Raw genomic sequence first — 23613 nt, forward strand, 5'->3', positions numbered from 1 at the left:
CTTGTTCTTGGGGGGTAGGGAGCCTTTTATAACCACCTCGTGCACTTACTTCTAAGCTTTTGTTAGGTCGGGCATGATTACCTTTGGGCTCCTGCCAGTTCGGGTGCCATCCCCTCTACTGGACAGAACCGCCAATGCTCTCTTTGTCGGAGCCGTCTCTGTGACTGACGATGACGGTGGCAGGTGGCCGTTGAAGTGCGGCTGTCAAGCGTCAGATCCCAAGTCAGTCAGGTGTGCCACCCTTGGATATGGACCTCCTTAGTGTCAGGTATGGTACGTTTGTTTAGTTCGGCGTCCTGAGGCGAAGTGCTGGAGTGGTGAGCGAGGTGAAGTCTTGAGTTGGATAGGGGAGTGTCCCGAACTGCCATGAGGCGGGCCAGTTCGGGTCTTTGCCTTGTGGGGAGTTTGGGCTCCTAGTAGGGAGTTTGGGCTCCTAGTGGGGAGTTCGGGCTCCTAGTAGGGAGTTCGGACTGCTCGTTCCTCCCTTTGGTGCTCGCACCTTGGGCGTGCTATTGTGCCGAGCTGTTTGCCTTTGCCACGTGGAGTGATTACAAGGTCGGGCCAAATCTTCCTTCATCAATTGCCCCCCAATCCTCGTGCTAAGGGTCTTGCCCTGGCGCGGGGAGTTCGCGAGCTGGCAGTGGATTTGTCCCGTACTTCGAATCTTGGTTGACTGATAGCGCGGGAAATGCGCCGACTTGCCTACAAATGCTGACAGACGTGGCAGCGCGCTCCTTATTTCTAAAATTCAAAAAGCACGCCGCTGAGAGACGTGACAACAGGCGTCTTTTCAAATTTGAAAATGTGCCGCTGCCGCCTTTAATGTGAGGAGACGTGCACTGACGTTCTGTCAGTTTCAAAAAGACGTGCGCCGGCGCTCTGTCAGTTTCAGAAAAATGTGCGCCAATCACGTCTCGGTCTCAAGGGACGCGCGGTCAGCGCGACTGCGGGCCGTCGAATCGGCTTTGATCTGCGCTGTTGCTTCTCGATCACTGTGGGTATAAATAGTGGGGGACCCCAGTCGCTTTGTCACTTCTGTGCTGCCTATTGAGCTCGGGTCCAGGTTTCAGCTCGCGTCCAGGCTTTCAGTTCGCGTTCAAGGTTTTTGCTCGTTCAAGTTCTCATAGTCTTGTTCAAGCTTTTTTCTGAGTGGGCACCTTCTTGGAATCCACCTTCTTTCCTCGATGTCTAGCTCGGATAGCTCAGACGGTTCTTCAAGTGGGTTAGATGCAGGTTCCACGAACCGAGTTGCACCCCCTAATAGTTCTAGCGAGCCGGAGGTAGAGCTCGAGGAAGAGTTCGAACCCGTAGGTCGAGTCGCCTTGGGTAGTTTGGCGTCCACCTCTTGTCGGGGTCGGATGTTAGACAAGTTTGGCCCCTCGACCATGACGCCTGAGGGGCTCCAATTCCTTATTACCTATTTCATTTTTCTTGGGGAGTACTCTTATTTCATACCTTCGGGTAGCTTTCGTTGGGAACACGGTCCTGATGAGATCGTTATATTCCGGGAGCAGCTCATTGCGGGGCTGCGATTGCCTTTCCATCCCCTCCTTGTCGAGGTCTTGAATCACTTCGGCGTTACGGTCGGCCAGCTTCACCCGAACTCCATTCGTAATTTGGTGGGGACAATCTCCCTATTTTGCGAACAGGGCTTTCCTTTAGACTTGGAGATCTTCTCTTCCATCTTAATACTTAAGAAGCAAGCGGGTCTCCTCCTCGGGCTAGGCGGGCGTACTACCTGTCTCCTCGCCCGGGTTTTAAGCTTTTTCATGAACTTCCTAACAAGGTCCCGGCGTGGAAGTTGGACTACTTCGGGGTGCGAAATGTGCTGGGGTGGTCGTTTCAGACCGGGTGGGGGATGGCTGCCCCTGACTTCAATGTTATGCTTGACAAAGAGACGATGAAGGGCCTCCGGCAATGGGCGCGGCTTGGGCTAAAGTGGCAACAGTATCTGACGGAGGCCAAGCTCATTGCGGTCGGGCTGAGTTCGGGTAGGTTCCTTACTTAGAGGTTCTATTTTGCTCTGTCTCTTGCTTTTTTCTGATGCCGAACTCTTTTTTGCAGGTGTGATGGACTCAGGAAGGACTCGTGGTGGGCACTTGTTTCAAGGCATGAAGAGGAGGAAGCGAGTCGCCAAGCGAACTCGCACCGAGCTGCCCCGGGATGCGGAGCCCGAGGTACCAGACTACCCGTCAGAGGATCCACACAGGGAGCCCGAGATGGCTCCTCCAATGCAAGAAGCGGCAGGGGCCCGTATGCTGAGACTACTTACACGGGGGCTCCCACCTACTCTGGTGCTCCTGCTTACTCTAGGTCTGCTCATACGCGAGCTGGGCCCTCGGGCTCGGGGGCTCCAGGGGAATTCAGGAGTGTGTTGTCGCCGACCCATGCTCTTCAGAAGAGTAAGGAGGCCATTTTCCCCGAGGAGGTCGTGGCGTGGACTGACCTCTCTCTGCACCAGGTGGCCTGTCGTGCTGTTACTCATGCCATGGTGGTAAGTCAGACTTTTTATCGAGCTCTTTTGCTTTTATCCTTCTTGCTGTCGTTCTTTTGATCACTTGTTCTTTCTTTTTGGTAAGTGAACTCTTCTATCCATGCCTTGGCGGCCCAGGTGAAAAGGAGCTCGAGGTAGGCACGAGCTGCCAAAGAGGCTCTTCGTGCTACCGAGACGACTTCCCGAGCTGATGAGGCGGCTGCTCGTGCTGCAGAGACCAGGCAGGTGAGGTCTCAGAGAGATGCCGAGGCCATGGGAGTCGTAGTGAAGCACATGGCGAACCTGAGGCTGGATTTGCAGCATCAGGTCGAGTACCTTCAAGAGAACATTAGGGAGAGGACGCATATCTTTTCTCAAGGTATTGAAGATGCCAAGAAGAAGGCTGTCAATGAGTACATCGTCTCGCCGAGCTTTGACGACCTAATGGTGGACTCGTACCGAAGGGGTTTCAAGCTAAGCCGGTGGATGATCCGGAATACGTACCCCGAGCTCGATATTAGTGCCATATCCACTTCGCGCATAACTCAGCAGATGGCCAATGCTGCTGATGGTGAGCCAGATTCTGAGGGTGAGGCAAGGCCTTCGGGTATCGTTGAAGTGCCTTCCGATAATGAAGAAGTAGCTCCGACCTGCAAATTTTTTTTTTCTTTTTTTTTTCGAAATGTACTCGCTTATTTTGAAATGGAATGAATTTTCTTTTGGTTAAGTGTTGGTTGTTCTTTCTCCCGAACTGAACGTATTTTCCGAACTGACCATACGTCCGGTCTGTTTCCTGCCCGGGTTACCGCACTCGCGCGGCCTGTTTTGGTGTTAACTGTCTCTGAGATGCCGATGTCCCTATTAGTTCGTTGTCTTCGTTTCGCCTTTGGCTGACTTTTCTTTGCTTGCCTATGCCGAGGTTCCTTCGTTAGCTCGGTGGTCTATAGGTAGTATCGCCTTAAGTTGACGATGTTCCATGCTCGTGGTACTTGCTTACCTTCTAAGGTTTCGAGCTCGTATGCCCCCCCGAGTGCTTTCTTTACTCTATAGGGTCTTTCCCAATTTGGTCTGAGTTTGCCCACGCCGGGTTCGGGTACCATGATCTTACGGAGAACCAGGTCACCAACGCAGAAGCTCCGCTTCTTTACTCTGGTGTTGTAGTACCGAGCTACTTTTTGCTGGTAGGCCGCTGTTTGGATGTGCGCGAGGTCTCTTACCTCATCCAGTAGGTCGAGGTTGGTGCGTAACTCGTCTCCGTTTGTCTGATCGTCATAGGCTTCTAGTCGCAGTGTTGGTATTTCGATTTCCACCGGGATTACCGCTTCGGTGCCATAGGTGAGGTTAAAGGGGGTCTCTCCTGTGGCGGTTTTTTCCGTAGTTCGGTGAGCCTATAAAACACTTGGTAGCTCGTCTGCCCACAACCCTTTAGCTCGGTCTAGTCGTGCTTTCAGTCTGTGGAGGATGACTCTATTCATTACTTCTGTCTGACCGTTTGCCTGCGGGTGTGCGACCAATGTGAAATTCTGACGAATTCCCATATCTTGGCACCATTCTTGGAACTTGATATCCTCAAACTGTTTGGCATTATCGGAGATCAGTACCTGAGGTAGCCTGAAGCGACATACTATGTTTTTCCAAAAGAAGTTCTGTATGTTTCGGGCTGTGACTGTTGCTAGAGGTTCAGCTTCTATCCACTTTGTGAAGTAATCTACTGCCACCACTAGGAACTTTCTTCCACCTGTTGCTGGCGGGAATGGCCCCAGGAGGTCGATGCCCCATTGTGAAAAGGGCCATGGACTGGTGAGGGACTTGAGGTCGGCAGCGGGCTGATGGTGGATATTGGCATGCTTCTGACACTTGTCGCATTTTCTGACGAGCTCGACAGCTTCTGCCTTCATCGTTGGCCAGTAGTATCCTTGTTGAAGTGCCTTTTGGGCGAGGACTCTGCCCCTTAGGTGTCCGCTGCACAGACCTTCATGAGTGTCGCAGAGTACGAACTCGGCTTCGGTAAGTTGCAAGCAACGCAGGTAGGGGAGCGTGTAGGACCGTCGGTACAACCGTTCGTCTATTATGACGTATTTGGCTGTCTGGCGCTGCACCCTCTTGGCTGCATTGCGGTCCTCAAGGAGGGTTCCATCTAGCAAGAAGCTCGCGAGTGGGTCGATCCAGCTCGGCTCTACTTCACGGACGGGAGCGACCTCCTCTGCCCCACCGAGAATGCTAGGCCGAGGTAAGTCCTCTATGTACACGGTTCTCATGGTGTTGTGACTCGTGCTGACTAACCGGGACAGGGCGTTGGCCTCAGTGTTCTCTGACCTCGGGATTTGCCTGATGAAGTGTGACTGGAAGTTGAGCAGAGTCTCCTTTACTTTTGCCAAGTATGCAATCATAGTGAGATCGCGTGCTTCGTATTCGCCCGTAACCTGGTTGACCACGAGCTGGGAATCACTGCAGATAACTACGTGCTTTGCTCTTACCTTGTGCGCTAGGTTCAGCCCGGCTATCAGTGCCTCGTACTCCACCTCGTTGTTGGATGCCGTGAACTCAAAGCGTAGTGTGTATTCCAATTTCGTGCCACTCGGGCCACGTAGCACTATTCCAGCCCCGCTGCCCTACTGGTTCGAGGAGCCATCTACGTGAAGGATCCAGGGCTCCTCATCCCAGTTCGCGTTTGGCCTAACCAGGAGAGATGCCACACTGGCTGCTACTTCACGGGGTTCAGACTCTATTGGCTTGGGAGCTCCGGGCTCGCTCGAACTAGGGATCTCGGGCTCGATCGGCCCAGGGGCTTCGAGACTAAACGTGCACTCGGCGATAAAATCTACTAAGGCTTGGGCCTTGATAGCAGTTCGTGGCTTGTACTGGAGGTCGTACTCGCTGAGTTCGATGGTCCATTTCGTCAGTCGACCGGAAACCTCGGGCTTGAGTAAAACTTGCCTCAGAGGTTTGTCAGTCAAGACAATGATAGTGTGAGCCTAGAAGTATGGGCGGAGTTTCCGGACTGCTATCACCAGTGCGTATGCTAGCTTTTCTATCTGCGGGTACCTTGTCTCTGCTCCCTGCAAAATTTTACTAACATAATAGATGGGTCGTTGGACCTGATCTACTTCTTTTATTAGTACCGAACTGACCACCTCGTCGCTTGCCGAGAGGTACAGTTCCAAGACCTCGCCCTCCTCGGGCCGGGCTAAGGTTGGCACACTAGCGAGGTTGGCTTTTAGCTCGTCGAACGCGAGCTGGCAGTCTCGGGTCCACTCGAACCCTTTGCCTTTGATTGCTTTGAAGAAAGGCAGGCAGCAGTCTGCTGATTTGGACATGAAGCGGCTCAGAGCAGCTATACGACCGTTTAGCCTCTAAACTTCTTTTACTTTCTGGGGTGGTCTCATATCTAGGATGGCCTTTATCTTGTCCGGGTTGGTCTCAATACCGCGCTGGTTGACAGTGTACCCTAGGAACTTGCCCGAGGTGACACCGAAGACACATTTGTTAGGGTTCAGTTTCATGCTAAATTGACGCAGGATTTGGAAGACAGAATCTAATTCTTTTATTAATTCCTGTGAAAACTGCGTCTTGACGACCATGTCATCTACATAACATTCTATTTTCGTGCCAATTAAGGGCCGAAACAGCCTATTTACAAGTCTTTGGAAGGTCGCCCTGGCATTTTTTAATCCGAAGGGCATGACCTTGTAGCAGTACAGGAAGCTTAGCAACTCATCAGACTGGTTCATCCTGATTTGGTTGTAGCTCGAGTAGGCGTCCAGGAAGCTTAGCAACTCATGTCCCGAGGTTGCGTCCACTAGGCGGTCGATTCTGGGGAGGGGGAAAAAATCTTTTGGGCAAGCTCGGTTCAGGTCGGTGTAGTCGACGCACATGCGCCACTTGCCGTTTGCCTTTTTCACTAGCATTGGGTTGGCTACCCAGCTCGGGTAATGAACTTCCCTTATGAAGTCTGCTGCGAGGAGCTTTTCGACCTCCTCGTCGACCGCCCTCCAGCGCTCTAGGGCTAAGTTGTGTTTCTTCTGTCTAACAGATCTAACTACAGGGTCAGTATTAAGTTTGTGAGTTATAAGGCTAGGGTCAATACCGGGCATGTCGGCCGCGGACTAGGCAAAAATATCTAAATTTTGAAGTAAAAAACTCACCAGTTCGGTTTGTAGTAGTTCCTCGACGGAAGCACCGATCTATAGTGTGCGAGCTGGGTCTGTAGCCAAAGTCGGCTGCCTTGGTTTTTCCCTTCAGGGTGGCAACATAACACTTGCGGGACTCAAGCTGGTCGCCCCGCGCTACCCCCACACCAAAGTCTCTAGGGAACTTCATTGCCAAATAGTATGTGGAGACCATTGCCCGCAGGATATGCGTAATTGGCCGCCCTATTATGGCATTGTATGGAGAAGGGGTCGCGACCACCAGGAAATCATGGTTGAGTCTGACTGCACAAGGCCATGTGCTGACTTCCACAGGTACTGTTATTTTTCCGAGGGGCCTGACTTCCTCTCCGCTGAAGCCCACCAGAGGAGTGTTCGCGGGCTTTACCTCACTCTTCTGCAACTGTAGCTGGTCAAACGCTGACTTGAAGAGGATGTCCGCCGAGCTGCCCGAATCCACGAGTACGCGCCTAACCTCGAAGTCGCTGATCCTCAGTTTTACGACAAGCGCATCATCGTGGGGGTAGTGGACCCCTCGCGCATCGTCTTCCGTGAAGAAGATCGACTCTTCAGTCTTTGGTCTCTTTGTAGGGTTATGTTCCTCTCGGGCTGCTTCGCAAACTGACGTTCGGGCCGCTGCCGAAGTACACCCTGCTACCACCGAACCTCCCACTATTACATGGATGGTTCCCCAAACTGGCCTCTCTTCCAGAGGTTGTCGTTGCGACGGTTCGACTGGTCTGCTGCTAGATTCGAGGGCATCCTTTTCGTGCTCCCCTTCCCGACCTGCCTTATTGTTATTATTATTATCATCCTGTACAAAATTCCTCAAGTATCCACGACGGATGAGTCCCTCTATCTCGTCCCGGAGATTATTACACTGTTTGGTACTATGACCATGGTCTCTATGGAAACTACAGTACAAATTTTTATTTCTCTCGTTCGGATTCCCCTTTAGGCGAGGTGGCCACTTTACGTATGGGGCGTCCATGATCGTCATCAAAATCTCGGTCCGCCTCGCGTTTAACGGCATGTAATCCGTCCGAATTGCTAAGGGAGCTCGGGACGGCTGGCTCGGTTTCGCCTCCTGGGCCGGGTTTCTTCTGTCACCTGGGTTGGAGGGCTCACCTTCTCTTTTCCTTTTCTCGACCCCGCCTTCGGTCCTTTGGTTGATCTCTTCCTTTGTTCTCATGAACTTGTCTGCGAGCTTGCGGAATTCGGCCACGGTCGCGGGCTGGCTGGCTACCATGTGCCATTTGAACTCCTTGTGCATTACTCCTCTCTTGGCCGCCGCGAGCTGTACCGTGGGGTCTAACCGCGATATCTGCGAGCACGCTTCATTGAACCTCTTAATGTAGCCCCGAATGGATTCTCCTTATCTCTGGACTACTCCGAAGATGCTTTCCTCTATTCTGGGGCATCGCTTGCTGGTGACAAAGTGTGCGGTGAAGACCTGCACGAACTGGGCCCAGCATCTTATCGACTCGGGGGCCAGGTTCCTGTACCAAGTGCGGGCTACCCCCCTGAAGGTGGTGGTGAAGGCCACGCACATGCACGATTCACTGGCCCTGGCGAGGTGCATTTGGGATTGGAAAGCGTCAACGTGGTCGTTGGGGTCGAAGGACCCATCATACTTGTCCAAAGGCGAGATCTTGAAATCTCTGGGCATGGGGACTGCCAGGAGTTCTGGTGCGAGGGGGGAAGGAACTGAGAGAATCGGGGCAGCTTTTACCTCGTCCGAGCTCGTCTCTTCCTTACCTCTAAGCTCGGGCAGGACACGGGTGGCAGTTCGGCGACTTCGCCGGTGCCTTCGTTGTTGAGTGGGCCTGGTACTGGCGCTGTTGGCCTCTGTGTTGCCGAGCTCGATGGGTTCGGAATGTTGGTAGTCTGCTGCCAGGGCGCTGAATCGGTTCTCTGTGAGCGGGAACTCGGGCCTGGAGCGCCGAGGTGCTGACCTTGCGGGCGAGGTTCCTGACCCGCCTGCGAGCTGCGAGGCGGGGGTGATTTTTCTTTCCCTTCGGCCTGGGGATGAGGCCTGGCTGTTAGGGGGGTTCTGGGGCCGGGAGGCTCTTCCCTGGTGGGGGCGTCCACCCTGAGGGGAGGCCTTAACCGGCTTCGGAGCAGGGTGCCGAGGTGGAAGTAGTGGTTGGTTCAGAGGCAGTTGGGGGAACTGCTGCTGATAGTGATACTGGGAGATGTTGTGCAGTACTTGGTGCTGCTGGAGCTGATGTTGCTGGAATTGTTGCATTTGGGCTTGCATTGCCCGCATGCATTGCATCACGTCGTCCAACTGGTTCTGGCTGGTTGCCAGGGGGACAGTAGTTGGTTCAGTAAAGGTTGTTTCGATAGGGAGAGGAAGGGGGATGCTCATGGCAGGAAGGTTTACGGGCACCACTTCTTGTGGCGCATTCAAGCTGGGGATCCCATCCACCGGAAAGGGGATGGTGAACTGTCCGACGCACACCACGGGGACTTGAAGTTGTTCCCCGGTGGTGTTTGTCTCCGTGCCACGTCCGGCGTTGCTGGAAGAAGCCATGAGTGTTGGGGTTTTTGGAGAAAAGAGGTTATGAGAGTTTTAGAGGGAGGCTTTTAGAAGCTTTTCCCACAGACGGCACCAATTGATGGTGCGCAATTCGACTGGTCCTAGCTGTCAACGACATTGCCTCTGAACGGAGCTATAGGGAGCCTGAAACGGAGAAGATGAGGAAGCTCTGGGGGGAACCCGGTATGAATGCTCCGAAGCTCAAGTTATAATTCTCTCAAAGGCAAGATAAAACTAGATGGCGCAAAGTTCACATACCTTGTTCTTGGGGGGTAGGGAGCCTTTTATAACCACCTCGTGCACTCACTTCTAAGTTTTTGTCAAGTCGGGTATGATTACCTCTGGGCTCTTGCCAGTTCGGGTGTCATCCCCTCTACTGGACAGAACCGCCACTGCTCTCTTTGTCGGAGCCGTCTCTGCGACTGGCAATGACAGTGGCAGGTGACGGTTGAAGTGCGGCTGTCAAGCGTCAGATCCCAAGTCAGTCAGGTGCGCCGCCCTTGGATACGGACCTCCTCAGTGTCAGGTATGGTACGTTTGTTCAGTTCGGCATCCTGGAGGCGAAGTGCTGGAGTGGTGAGCGAGGTGAAGTCTTGAGTTCGGATAGGGGAGTGTCCCAAACTGCCATGAGGCGGGCCAGTTCGGGTCTTTGCCTTGTATGGAGTTCGGGCTCCTAGTAGGGAGTTCGGGCTCCTAGTGGGAGTTCGGGCTCCTAGTAGGGAGTTCGGACTGCTGGTTCCTCCCTTCGGTGCTCGCGCCTTGGGCGCGCTGTTGTGCCGAGCTATTTGCCTTTGCCACATGGAGTGATTACGAGGTCGGGCCAAATCTTCCTTCATCAAAAGTGAATAAAATCACTTGACTCATTGAGTTCGAGTCTTCTTGTAAACCTCTTCTATTCACTTGTTGGATGTTTGCTCATAATAATGAACTACAGAAACATTTTTGCATATTCTTAGTTGAGCATTAGCTTTTCTAATCAACTCTTCAACTTCCTTAAAATTTTGCTCTTCAGGGATCTTTTCCTAAGCCTGCGTTTGGAACTAGCGTAAAACGTTATCAGTGTACCAGGAAGTGACTGTTACTTTTTTTGAAAATAGTGATGAGTAGAAGAGTGTAAAGTTTTACATCAATAAAATCGATATAGTTTTTACATCGATTATCGACGTAAAACTACATTCCATTTGCAAAACTGAACCAAAATATAATTTTACGTCGATAATAATTACACCCTCTTTCCAAACACATACAAAACCATATCAATATAAAATTTACATCCATTCTTGATTTACATCGTATCCAAATACACTCTAAAAGAAAACTCATTAAATATTCATTAAAGACCATCCATACCTCCATTACATCGAACACCTGATCATCCTTTTGATTTCTATATACATATCCTTCATATATGCCATATCTGTATTCAAAATTTCTGTTGTGCAGTCCAAATCCAGTCGATCAGAAGCTTGCTATTTACACCTGCTGCTGCATCAGAAACAGAGTTACTGTCCGGATATTGTTATGAGCTGTCATCTGTAAGCCATGAATAAAAGCCGACCATTCTACCTCCTTACTTCCTTGAGCATGGACTGATTTCCCTGCTACATTGGTGATTGAATTATTTATTTGAATTAAAAATAGCAACCCTGTTGCAACTTTTCCAGTAACCATCTACGGACAATGAAAAGCTTTTCTTATTGGCACCCACAGATTCAAGTGAGCTGAAATCTTCATGATCGTCATTTTCAAGTAAATTTGTTGGGGGATATCATCCTCATCAGGGATGGAAGAGCAAGAAAGCCAAATGGCTGATTTAATTGAAAAAGTATCATCAGTAATGGGACCCAACACCACGTTGTCCTCTTGGGTTGAACTGGGTTTGTACATTCTGGTTATAGTTTGGAGTAGCTCCTGAGGTAGGTCACAGTTAAGAGCTTCAAGATTCCAAGACCTGTTCGGCCAATTGATGTCCTCGGTGGGCAGGTCAAAAAGTCTTAATGTGTTAAATATTTTACTTTATACACCCAGACCCAGAACTTATCATGATCATTTAATATTTTCCATGCAAGCTTGGCCATACCTTCATTTATGGTTCTAGAACTGGAAACAGAGTTTAGCATACAACTTTCACTTCTAAAAATATGATAGTGCAAGTTGGGCATTATTAAAAATGTCTAATACATCATGCCAATAACACACGGGCATTATCTGTCCATTTTCCTAATGAAATATGCTAACAGAGGTGTCTACCTGCTTAACATATGACAGTTCAGGGGGAATGTGACACAAAATAAAGTTTAAGTAACTAAACAAATTAAATCCCATCAAGAGGGTTATCTCACTTGAAAGTCCAGTTGAGCTTCCTTTGAATCTTCCCAAACAACAAAACCCAGAACCTTCACCTTATCCAGAACATGGCATTCATGAGCCATGCATCATAGTGTTTAATAAATAAGATTGATATTTCTTCATATGGTTAATATAATCCTGGCCACCTGTAATGTTTCCAAATCCGAATTGAGTTGAACCAAGTTCCAGCGTGTTTGATGGGGTGGATTACCTGATTCAGCTACAGTTTGTTCCATTACTTGCAAACATGGTGACATTGGTCTATCTGGCTTTTAAAATTACTCTTCAACTACAAGATTGGTAAGCATTGACTATTCCTTCACAAGCAGAATGGCTTCACTTGATATATACATATATAATTCTGATTAATTAAGCATTCACTCTTCCTATTGTTGGTATCTCTGCTCCTCAAATACACCTTCACAGGGTATGCCATTTTTGAATAACCTGAATGGATAAGGTAGATATTAAGGTTATCTTTGGTTCACTGCTTTGGACCTCATTCTTGTAATTCTTATTCATTCTAGGCAAGAATGGGTAAGAATGAATAACATTAGAGTATTTGGTTATAAAATTCTTGCTATGGACCACATTCCTTTTAGAATGAAAAATCAGTTGTATAACATAAAAATTGAGTAGCCTGTAGCATGAAAAATAATTATGTCCTATTTTGTTCATTTTCATTCTTTGAGAAAGCTCTGCCTACAAAACTGTTACTATAGATGTTTACTTTTGTAAAAACACTTTTACGAAAGTACTTTTATAAAAATACTCTTGTGAAAACACTTTTACATATTCTTGATTTTAGAATTCCATTTTGATAAAAATGAGAAAGAATGAAAATTGAACAAAAAATGACCTAAACAGCTGAATGTAGCCATTCATTAAGCTTCAGAGCCCTAAGCATTTGGGACCATAATAAGGTTTAGCCCAGTTGTGGGGGTGGCAGCTTGCCGGCCAGATCGACCAAGAACCAACTTCTTCCGGTTCCACATATATAAGCCTGGTTGTGAAAATTTTAGCATACAGCTGTAATTTCAAATAGAATAATAGGGTGCTGTTGTGAGATATGGAGGATGAGTAATTAGTGGTGATAAACTATGTCACATTTATTGGGTTAGATTTAGTATCTCTTTCTTGGATCCCCCTCTGGCCTCTGCCACGGTATTAAGTATTGAAATTTGAAACCTTTGGCGCATTAATTCCGAGCTCCCACTCACTCAATCAAATATAAGAAAATATAAATCCTGAGTGCAGACTGCAGAGGAGGGGACCGAAGGAATATTGCTAGTCTGTGCATGCTGTTCCTGTTTAACCCATCTGCTTTCATATTAACCACTATTATATTACATTCTAAGCATTTTCCTTTTTAAATGATAAACATCCCCAAGCAAATTAGATAAATGAATTCTTCTCTACTCTATATTGCATTACTTGATGTTTGTCGTTATAACTACAGCAACCCTTGTGAGTTGTGAGTTGTTGCTTCTTTCTCATTTTTACCCTAAAACGATGTAGGCCAACTCCGTGCCTCTAGCTAGCTGATACTGATATGGCTAGCCCAGAAATTAAATTAAAACAGCGTGTCTCATGGTGTATCAGTCAATAGATGGTGTTATAGATACAGCAATTAATATCAGTTTGATTTTTTTTTCTCTTCTCTTCTCCTTTCTTTTCAATTTTAAATTAATATAAAATTTTGGAGTTGCACGAGTGGTTGGTTCTTCCAGAATCTATAAGATTCATGCATGCTCTCACCTAAATCCATACTTCTGACTTTTGGATTAACTACAACTGTTAATGTACAAGAGCAACAAGAGTGCATTGACTTGGAGAAATTGGATGAGGTATGCTTCTCAAGCATTTCCTGCTGGTCCTGAACTCCTTATTACTCCATATCTTTTAAATACGTCTTTCTTCCCACCATGAGACACGTTATGTTGCCTTTGCTTGTCAATGTAGATAACCAACTATTGTGAGATGTTGTTTCCTGGTGGGTTTCCTAGTTTTTGGCGCTCTCTCTCTCTCTCTCAGAGATGCACCCCACCCCAGTGATTGACTTAAAAGAGAAAATAATTAGGCTGTCTCATTGATACCATGCCACCGTTTTTCAAAGAGTTCAAACAAGGATTAATTCCAGACTGTCCCAACGACTGATGAAGTTAATTGTTTTGTTCTTAATTTTACTGTCTCACCTCACGGGTGGCGCTTTGAAAATCCAACTCACTCTCTCCTGATCCAAAATTTTTTCAGCTATTGATTTCTTGGTGTTTGGACATTGCATTGAATGCATAACATTATCTCAAGTATATTAAGTGAATATCACCGCTCTATTTCTCTTAAATATTCTTACCAAGTAGATAAGAGTAGAGAACCTTAATTGGTGGGGCAGATTAATTTCTTCATGACACCCTTGAAGTTGAAGGGGAAAGGTTACTCTCAGACATTAATGCCTTGTGTGTCCGGTGAATTCCTTTTGACTGTAAGGGATAAGAACAAATTTCTTTCATAAATGCGATGCACAAATAGTAATTTTATTATCCCACCAAGTACAACACAGGTGGATGGGGAGACCATCCCCTCCAAGCTCCAGCTTGCTAGAGCCTATAATTAAAAATTCCCTTCACACCCATCAAGTGTTGAAAATAAACCAAGGAAAAGTCTTTCTTTTCTTTCAGACTTCTTTCTCAAAGCCTAAAAGTCAACACGCATGGCATGGGCAGGTCCATCAAAGATCAAACTGCTAGCTACTAGTACTAGGAGTAGCTACTCCAAATTTAACTTCTGTTGGGAGGGAGTTTTTCAAAGTATTATTTCGCATTTACATTAAAATTTTGAGACGTTTTATTACCTCACTGAACCAGAACTTTCTTGTTAAAGGATTAATTGTTAGGAAATTGGGGTCATTGAAACTTAGAGGAAAAGTTTTGAGTCTGTATTTGAAGATTGTCTTTACTCAGTTTTATTCTTTTTGTTATTGGGTTACAAGTAAATTCGTTCTTAAAATACAACAGTCTTGAGTGAGAGATTGTAGCCGGTAAAGTTGAAGAGTCTTCGAATAAGCCTTTTATGAGACATTAGCAAATTGGACTGAGAGAGACAGGAGTGATTTCGAAAACTTATGTGTACATTTGTTTGATTCACACTCCTTAAATAATCTTTGAAGAACCATGTAACAAAGAAATGTGCTAGTTCAGAAAATGCTCTTATTGTGATTGTTAAAAAAATATTTAACAATAAATGACTGTTAACTTTGAATAGTGCCTCTTGATTACACCTGATTGAACTGTGACCATTGAATCAACGGTTAGCCTTGCACCAAAAGTCAAAATTGCCTTTACTAGTCATGTGGGTGCAAGCGCCTCATTGTGCCACACACACGTGCGTGTGAGTTGTGCGCTAGTAAGCCTCCATACTGTCCTCTTTATTTCTAAGGGGTGTAAATAAACTCTTATTTAAAAATTTAAAGCAACTTTTATAATTTTCTAATATAGGACAAGTTGAAAACTGGTTTTAGTAAGAGAGAAAACTAATTTTCAAGACATATGTGCAGATGTATTTTTCATATAATTGATCAATCAAATCCCAATAACCTTAATTTCTAATGAGATTAAAATCCAACATTAAACCCCACTTCCCCGTACCAGAATTTCCTTGATTGATTTCATTAGGGATTTTCTTATTTTCGCCTCATACTGGACTCAAGATCTCAATTCACATGAAACTCTTAACCACATCTCTTTTTTCTTTAACGTCATAGTCAAATCTCTCTTCATCATCCCCTTACTAAATATGCTATATTCACTACCGAAGTAATATTCTAGGAGCTAAAATGTTTGCATCTTTCATCTTTGTACTTGAGAAATAGAACAAAATTCAACATCTAGCTAGCTGCAACACATGCAGCAAAGCACGGAGAGTCTCAGTTAAGTCACCCTGGTTTATTGTCCTTCTCGAGGGTCCATAATATTTGCAGTAAGTTAGTAGGCAGGAATGCAGGACCGCCTGCCAGATTCCTACAATCAGGTCTGCTGTGAGCCAGTTACCTGTGAACATCTTCTGCACCTCAACCACGGAAAATGGGTTGGCCCTGGTTTGGTTTCAAGTGTCTGAAATTTTCCAAAATGTTGTTAAAAATTATGGAATTTTAGAATATCCATTTATTAATTTGTCCTACAATTTTAGAATATTATTAAAATAATATTAATATATTTTTAAATTACTAAAAGTAGTACTATTTATAACATAATCATATTTTCAGAAAAAGAAAAAAAGAAAAAAAAAACTGGAATTCCAAAACCTTAGGCAGAAAGTAATCAACAATAGTCCCTTGTTTTTCAGTGCTTTTTTTGTGTAGTATACAAGGGTGAAGAACTTACAATTACAGACAAGTCATGGCCTTTGACTCTTGCTTATAGAGTTATGGGTATCAAGATGACAGGGGTCATCTTCAGATAAGGTTAAGGATTGGGATGGCAACGAGCTGAATTTTTCATGAATTGTTTGAGTTCGGTTCGACTAGGTTTCAACCAAGCTTGAGCCCAATTCATTGGCTCGATCATCAAACAAGCCAAGTTCGAGCCTATTAGAGATCAGCTCATGAAGCTTGTGAGCCAGCTCGAATATATATTTATATACATATATATGTATTTGATATTCAATATATATATATATAATAATATTATAGAAAATAATATATATATAATAAAAATATTATAATTATTAATTATTATAATTCTTAATTTTTTAAATATCAAATAAAAAATATTTTTATATATAATTTTTTATTTTTATAAAATACTTTTTCTTAAAATCGAGCTCGAGCCGAACCGAGCCAAGCTCGAACTTATAAATTTTTTACTCGAACCAAACTCAAGTTCAAAATTCTGGCTCGAACCGAATTCGAGTTCGAGCTCAAGCCTTATAGAACAGTCTCGAGCTCGAACCTTGTAAAACAGTCTCAAACCGAGAATCCACCCCCAGATTGCCAAATGAAATTTATAAAAGTTTAAGAGATGGGATCATTATGCTCTTTGCCTGAAAGAAGCTCAGTAGGAGAGTCGGCCTCGGCCTGGTCTATCTCTTCCCCTATCTCAACCTTGCACAAATAATGAGATTGAATTATTCAAATCCAAATTCCAAAACCATATGACGGGTTGGATTGGCTCCTTGCATTATTAGGTGGGTTTGAAAAATGACACACAACTACACCAGAACAAGATGCAGGAGTCCAAAGAAGAAGAGTTCATTTTTCTACGGCCCACAGGCCCATTTCTTTTGGTAAAAATACCTGTAGGCCCACCTGGGTATACGTACGGAAAGCTTTGTCACGTATTTTGTGCGTGTGTCAGTGTGGCGTGTTTATGCAGTGTTAACATACATGAAATGCCATCATGAGGTTAAGGCAATAAAGTAAAGGGAAAAATGAAAAAGAAAAAGGATACGCTAAACAAAAGATAATGGTCGCTTAAACAATACAGATAATTTCAGATTAATTATTCATTAAGAAATTTATGGAAATCTTTAAGTTAAGAGATATAATAAAAGAAAGAACAAAGCCCAACGATACCTACTATCATTTAATTAAACCAGCCTTAATAATAATGCAAAAGAGACGCCCAGAGAAATTGCATAGGAAGCTGCCTGCCCTGCCTCAAATACTCCCAAGCAAATCAGCAGCAAAACCGAGAGTCTGCAAATCTCCAAGCAAAAGAACTAAAATAACAAGGTCGGCTCGCCACATGTCTCCTTCTCATCTCATCTCTCCGAATCCCCGAGACTCCTCTTTTTTACTCCTTTTTTTTTCTCTCTTCTTTCATTAAGGAAGCACTCCAGAAAGTGAGATAAAGCTACCCAAGGAGTCCCACTTGTCCAGTTCATGCACCTAAAGCAACTATATATATATATATATCATGCCCTCACAGACCGTCTTATCAACACAAACCAAAGCTGTTCACCACCCTCCCACTCCCTCCTCACTCTCTATTTCTATTTTGAATCTCAAAAAGTATCCGTTTCTTTCTACCTGAAGATGGCTTCCTCTCAATCTATCAAAACAGCCCTACTTCTTGTTGTTCTTGTTCATCTAAGCTTTGCCAATCTGTGCTATGGAGCCAGAAGGCTAACAGCGCTTTACCAACCACCACCCATGGTTTTAGCGTACCACATGGGAGCTTTACTTGAAGGAGAGCTCCCCGTCTCTATTCTCTGGTACGGTAAGTTCACCCCAGCTCAGAAATCCATTGTTGCAGACTTTCTGGTCTCTCTCACCCCACAACAACAGAAGCTTTCCTCGTCAACGTTGACAGCACCATCGGTTTCCCAGTGGTGGAAACCCATTGAAACCTACATGAAAGATGCCGGGAAGAAGGGGACTCGGATCGTCTTATCTGACCAAATTACCGACGAGAGCTACTCCATGGGCAAAACCTTAAAGAGATCCCAGATATCCCAGTTAGCCCAGAAAGCCTCTTCAAAACAACCGGGTCGTCTCGTACTTGTCCTGACGGCGAAGGACGTTGCGTTAGAGGGCTTCTGTATGAGCAGCTGCGGGTTCCACGGCTCAGACTCGAAGAAGAAGTCGGCGTTCATCTGGGTAGGCAACTCGGAGACACAATGCCCGGGTCAATGCGCGTGGCCGTTCCACCAGCCAATCTACGGTCCTCAAACGCCACCCCTGGGCGCTCCCAATGGGGACGTCGGCTTGGATGGCATGGTTATAAACATTGCCACACTTCTGGCCGGAACAGTAACCAACCCATTCGGGAACGGTTACTTCCAGGGCTCCGCCGATGCACCTGTGGAAGCGGCCTCGGCTTGTCCGGGTGTATATGGTAAGGGGGCTTATCAGGGTTACGCTGGGGACTTGTTGCTGGATCCGAGCACGGGTGCAAGTTACAATGCGCAGGGTGCCAACGGGAGGAAATATCTGTTACCGGCCATGTTTGACCCTTGTACCTCTTCTTGTTCCACCATCGTGTGATTTGTTGACTAATGACCCATAGAGTGGCACACTTGTGTCCAGGTGCAGCCTTGTTGTACATATATAAAGCCAAATCGTGTATATTAATGTATCATTTGTTTTCCGAATCCGTTTTCAATTCGAGATATTACCCAAACCCGACCCGTTGAGGCGATAAAATAGAATGATTACAGGCAATATAAGAACTCCTTAGAATGTGGACAAAGTGGATCCCTTTAAAACGAATAACCCCTGGGCGAACTCTAGGATTATTATTGAAGGAGATCAAAAGCTGATTATTGATTGATTGCCAGGAAGAAGACTCAACCTTCACTATGGAACTTTATAAATGAAAATGAATGTTTTGAGAGGAAGGCTCAGCAACACTTTTTGTGCATGATGTATACAGATGGCAAAGTAAAATCTGCTGACTAGTTCGCAAATGAAGGTCTGAAGTCCGAGTCATTATTCTTGACTAGTTGAAAATTCAAGGCTGGTGAATGATAATTCAGGGCACCTGCTGGAAATCTTTAGGACCCAACTGGTGAATGATAATTCAGGGCACCTGCTGGAAATCTTTAGGACCCAACTATGGTCCTGACTCCTGACCTGAAACTACACGGGCTTGTCTGTTTCCAACTTTAAAACCTTATTATAGAAAGTGGCCTATCCTTAAAACTCCAATCATGGGCTATCGTTTAGTGGGCCTACGTAGTGAATGGATAGGCCCAGTAAACGTATCGTAGCGAAAGTATAATGTGTTGGTGAAGGGGCACGTGCATCAACATTGTCAGAAATATTGATGGGGGTTTTATATAATAAATTTTCGAGTTTGGGGACTTTGGGCGTTAAAAGATAGGTCTATGTTTCGAAGGGCGTCACGGACTCACGGATAACAATTAACAACTGCGAGTCTGAGATGGTGTGGAACTGTGGATACAGAATTTGGACTCGCAACCGTAAACGTAATAGATTGTAGCGTGTCAATGAGAATAACATTTACACGTTGACCTCTTTGAAAGACAGGGATGAGGATGGGAAGGTGGAGATCTATTCGCTTGAACAAACCAGGTAGAGGACAGAAGAAATAGGACAAATTGGGCTGCAACTTTCCGTTTTCTTAATTTCTCCTTTCTTCAAAGTGTCTATTTAATTTCATTTGCTTAGGATGATCTGTTGGCTGTTGCAGCGGTGTTGACTGGGTTAATTGTGGGTGGATCACTACCCATATATCTTCCATGCAAATGGGTGATGGATTTATAGGCCCAACGCCCAATGGGTGGGCCGTAGTCCAATCTACATTCACCCACCCAATTTTCACTTTGGCTTAGTTTGAACGTGCAATTTGGACCCATCATGTTCTAACCCAATATGATCTGTCGTTCTCTCAATTCAGGATCAAGCCAGGTACTACTCAATGTAAAGAAACTCCATGGGTCCGGGGCCCAGAGAAATTAACACATCTTGTGGCTTCAAACCATTGGGCCAACTAGTATGGATTTTATAGGCCAACGTAAACATTAGTTATAGCGTTGTCTTCGGTTCTTACACCGTCTTAGACTTTGAGGCAAGCCCACTGCACTGCCCACGTCGAAGTGGAAGATGGAATGTTAGATTTAGGTTTAGAAAATCAACGGTAGGTAAAAATGTTTAAGTAGGGCCCAACACTACAGAACAACCCTAAGTAGGCATTACGTTTAGGAAATCAACGGTAGGTAAAACTGTTTAAGTAAGCTGTAGGTCCAACTGGCTCTCGTACCGGCTGAGAAGTTTTCTTCAGAAGGCAGAGACCCGTCACCTTGCGTTATCGAGACAGGATCTGCTCCACACACAGGGCGCCTCACACCGACCTCACACGCATCATATCATGCATTGGGAACATCTCCCCTACTTAAAAAAGTTACTATCCACGGGAGATTTTTCAATTCACGGTGGATGTCCCTGTGAGGCGCCCATTTGTGCGGAGCAGACCCTGTTCCTGCATATAACCTACGTGCGGGTAAATGGTAATGGTACTCGCTCTTTCGATTGGACCACGTGGGTGAATGTCAGTGGCTATTCCTGCATGGCGTATTATGTGTTGATTCAGTACTAAGCAAGATTTAAATATGGATGTATGGTATTGTATTGGTTGACAACAGTACGGGATACAATTGTTTGTATCTAGGGATGGCAATTTTCCCCATTTCCCCAATTCCCGTGGGGATCCACCCCAAATGGGGCGGGAATGGGAAAATTTTCATCTCCGTTAGCGGGGACGGATCGGGGATGAGGAGAGCACTCCCTGCCTTGTGGGGACCCCATTCCCCACCCCGTTGGATCCCCACTAATATATATGTATATATGTATGCATACGTTATACATATATTGGTTGAATATGTTTGAATCTTTTCTAATAGGACTATAAATTTGAATTATTTTATAAAAAATCATGGGGAATGGGGATCCCCGTGGGGATGGGGATGGGAATGGGAATAACCTTGTCCCAGTTAATGGGGCGGGGACGGGGATGGGGAGAGCCCCTGCCCCGTTGCCATTCCTATTTGTATCTCGTAATTTGCTTGTGTCGCACCAACGGATGCGTATCGACATGTATCACCACACTCTAAACCATCAAATTAGGCTTTATGCTGTGTTATTTAATAGAATAAAATAAATTTTATTATGTTTTGTGTTGACATACAATTTAAACAGAAATCATGTGTTTATATTTAACAATTCTAACTATTCCAAGCAATAATATTCAAAAAATAGTACTTTATAAATTAATAGAACAAATAATCTATCAAGTCCGTATTTATATAAAAAGATGATTTTTAATATCAATAAAATATTAATAATAAAATAATTATTTTAATATTTAAATTGCACATGATATGCATTTTAAATTTTTTATATATTTTTAAAAATTATTAATTGATATTTTAATTTACATTAATAAGTAATAACAACATATTTATTATTTATAAAAAATAAAAATATTTTTTAAATAGTATAGTATTAAATTGAATCTATCAAATTCACTAATCTATATTTATTTCAAAAAATGATTTTTTATTTCGAATTATTTATAGAAATTAAAATACTAACAATGGGATAATTATTTTAGTATTAACAATTATGAATTTGTATAGGATATGTATCTTAGAAATTTTAATAGATTTGATATACTTTAAGTTAATTTTATATTTTTGTGAATTATTAATTGGTATTTTAATTTGCATTTGAGAATTTAATATTTAGTTGAGTTTTTGTTAATGTTATAAAATTAAAATAGTAAAATAAAAAAAAGTGATATAATAATTAAAATATAATATGCACATGTGTTTAGTGTCTTGGACTCTTGATTGATGCATTATAAATAAAATTATGTGATATCTAGGCACCCCGATATATTAATTGTAATATATTTTTTCATATACACTATTAAAATATACGTTTTCTTTTATGTATTTATATTAGTTGTGACTATTTAAGTCTTAAATTTAATATTATTAATATATTTGTGAAATTTGTATGAATTTCCTTAATATATCCATCTGTTTTTATATTTTTCATGTATTCATCCATTTTCAAAACGTATCTATTTTGTCATACGAATTTTTCTAATATGGTACCCTATACCCTATACCAATAAATCTAAGAACATTGAATCGTAATATTTGTTTACTGGACAGTCGACTGTGGAACTAGCGTGTATATTCAATCCTGCTGGCTCCTGTCCAATAATCGTTGGAAGCTCTCTTAAGTCCTATCACGAAACCCCTAAGAATCTTTGATCAATTCAGTAACAGGGTGCACTGTCTGCAATAACAGTTGTTTCGTCTCTTATTTTGTATGTGATGATCCAATTGATCATCGCATCGCTTGACATCGATTAAGTAAAAACTCTCAACCAATAAGAGCCGTCCTCCTTCGATCATTGTCTTGGACTTTGGAGGATGGGCCGTCCGGTCTAGCTCCTCATCCATTTGGAGCTGGAGGTGTTGTTTTTCATTTGCTAATCCAGATTCCACATGTCCAACAAAACACGTTCCAACACCCATCATCTGACACAATACATCTCGTACATGAGGGATCCAACTTTTATGATGAGTCTCAGTTTGAACTTTGATGGTGAGATGTGCGGTGTCGGATCAAGTTGATAGGATGTTGGAACGTATTTTATTGGCAGGCGATCCCAACTCATTTGGAGGTGGGGTGGCCCAACAGACACTACGGACCCCTCAGTACATTGTTTCAGGAAATATCTCTTCGTCTGAGAGAAAATTAGAAGAAGAAGAAACAGAAACTTTCACTAAATCTTCCTTTTTCTACCTTTCTTTCTAATGCAAATATAAAAAGAGAGAAAGAAAGAAAGCGTGCAAGTAACCTTACTTATATCACTGTGACTGTCACTATTGGGAGAGCGCTCTCTCTCTAGATCCCTCTTCTCTCTCTCTCTCTATATATGGAAAGTATTTGCCTATATATGCTTACAAGAGGGGAACTCTGTAACCTTTCTGTCATCACTCATCAGTGCTGTTTGACTAGGTGCAATTTGTAATACCGCATATAGCAACAAATCAAGAAACGTATGGAATTAAGAACCCTGCTAAAACGCCGATGAGACCCAAGTTTGGAAGAAAAAGTTTGTTTCTCTGTTAATTAAACGGTAACACGTGAACCAGTCAAACAGCTGGTATCTGCTACCATTAACCGGCCCACCACTCCGGGAGGTGGAGGAGGACTAGGTTACGCTTTACCGGTAGGGTTAGGGTAGCTATAGGGTGGCAAGGAGCTGAAAATGCTGGCCCTTTTATTGGTTGCCGTATAATGACTTACCTCCATTTACATGATTTCTTGGTTCATAAATGACAAGGCTTTTCCTGTACGGTTGGTTCTAAACAGTTAAAAGGTTGTCTTAGTAGCTCTATTTTCACTCCTCACTCACCTTTTTCTCTGGCTTCTTTCAAGTTTCAATCCATCGTAGTCAAAGCCCTTGTTCCCGAAAAGCAAAAAGTAAAAATAAAAAAAGTGTTTTAATTTGTGATTGTAATGACTAATGAAGCCCCACACGATTTAGTTTTTTATTTACTTCTGTTTATATAAAGCCCCCCCCCCCCCCCCCGTATACAAAATAACAAGCCTTTCGTTTTCC

At 44.3% G+C, this 23613-nt stretch overlaps 1 protein-coding gene across 1 annotated transcript; it reads left to right on the forward strand.

Moving 5' to 3' along the window:
* Window positions 1-17425: 17425 nt before the first annotated feature.
* On the forward strand, window positions 17426-18630 carry LOC104608670 (protein PHOSPHATE-INDUCED 1-like). Its single transcript, XM_010274727.3, has one exon. The coding sequence runs from the start codon at window positions 17544-17546 to the stop codon at window positions 18492-18494; it is 951 nt and encodes a 316-aa protein (XP_010273029.1). The 5' UTR covers window positions 17426-17543; the 3' UTR covers window positions 18495-18630.
* Window positions 18631-23613: the final 4983 nt, after the last annotated feature.

The sequence above is a fragment of the Nelumbo nucifera genome, chromosome 1 (assembly GCF_055504915.1).
Source record: "Nelumbo nucifera cultivar China Antique chromosome 1, China Antique-T2T, whole genome shotgun sequence".
Classification (NCBI taxonomy): Eukaryota; Viridiplantae; Streptophyta; class Magnoliopsida; order Proteales; family Nelumbonaceae; genus Nelumbo; species Nelumbo nucifera.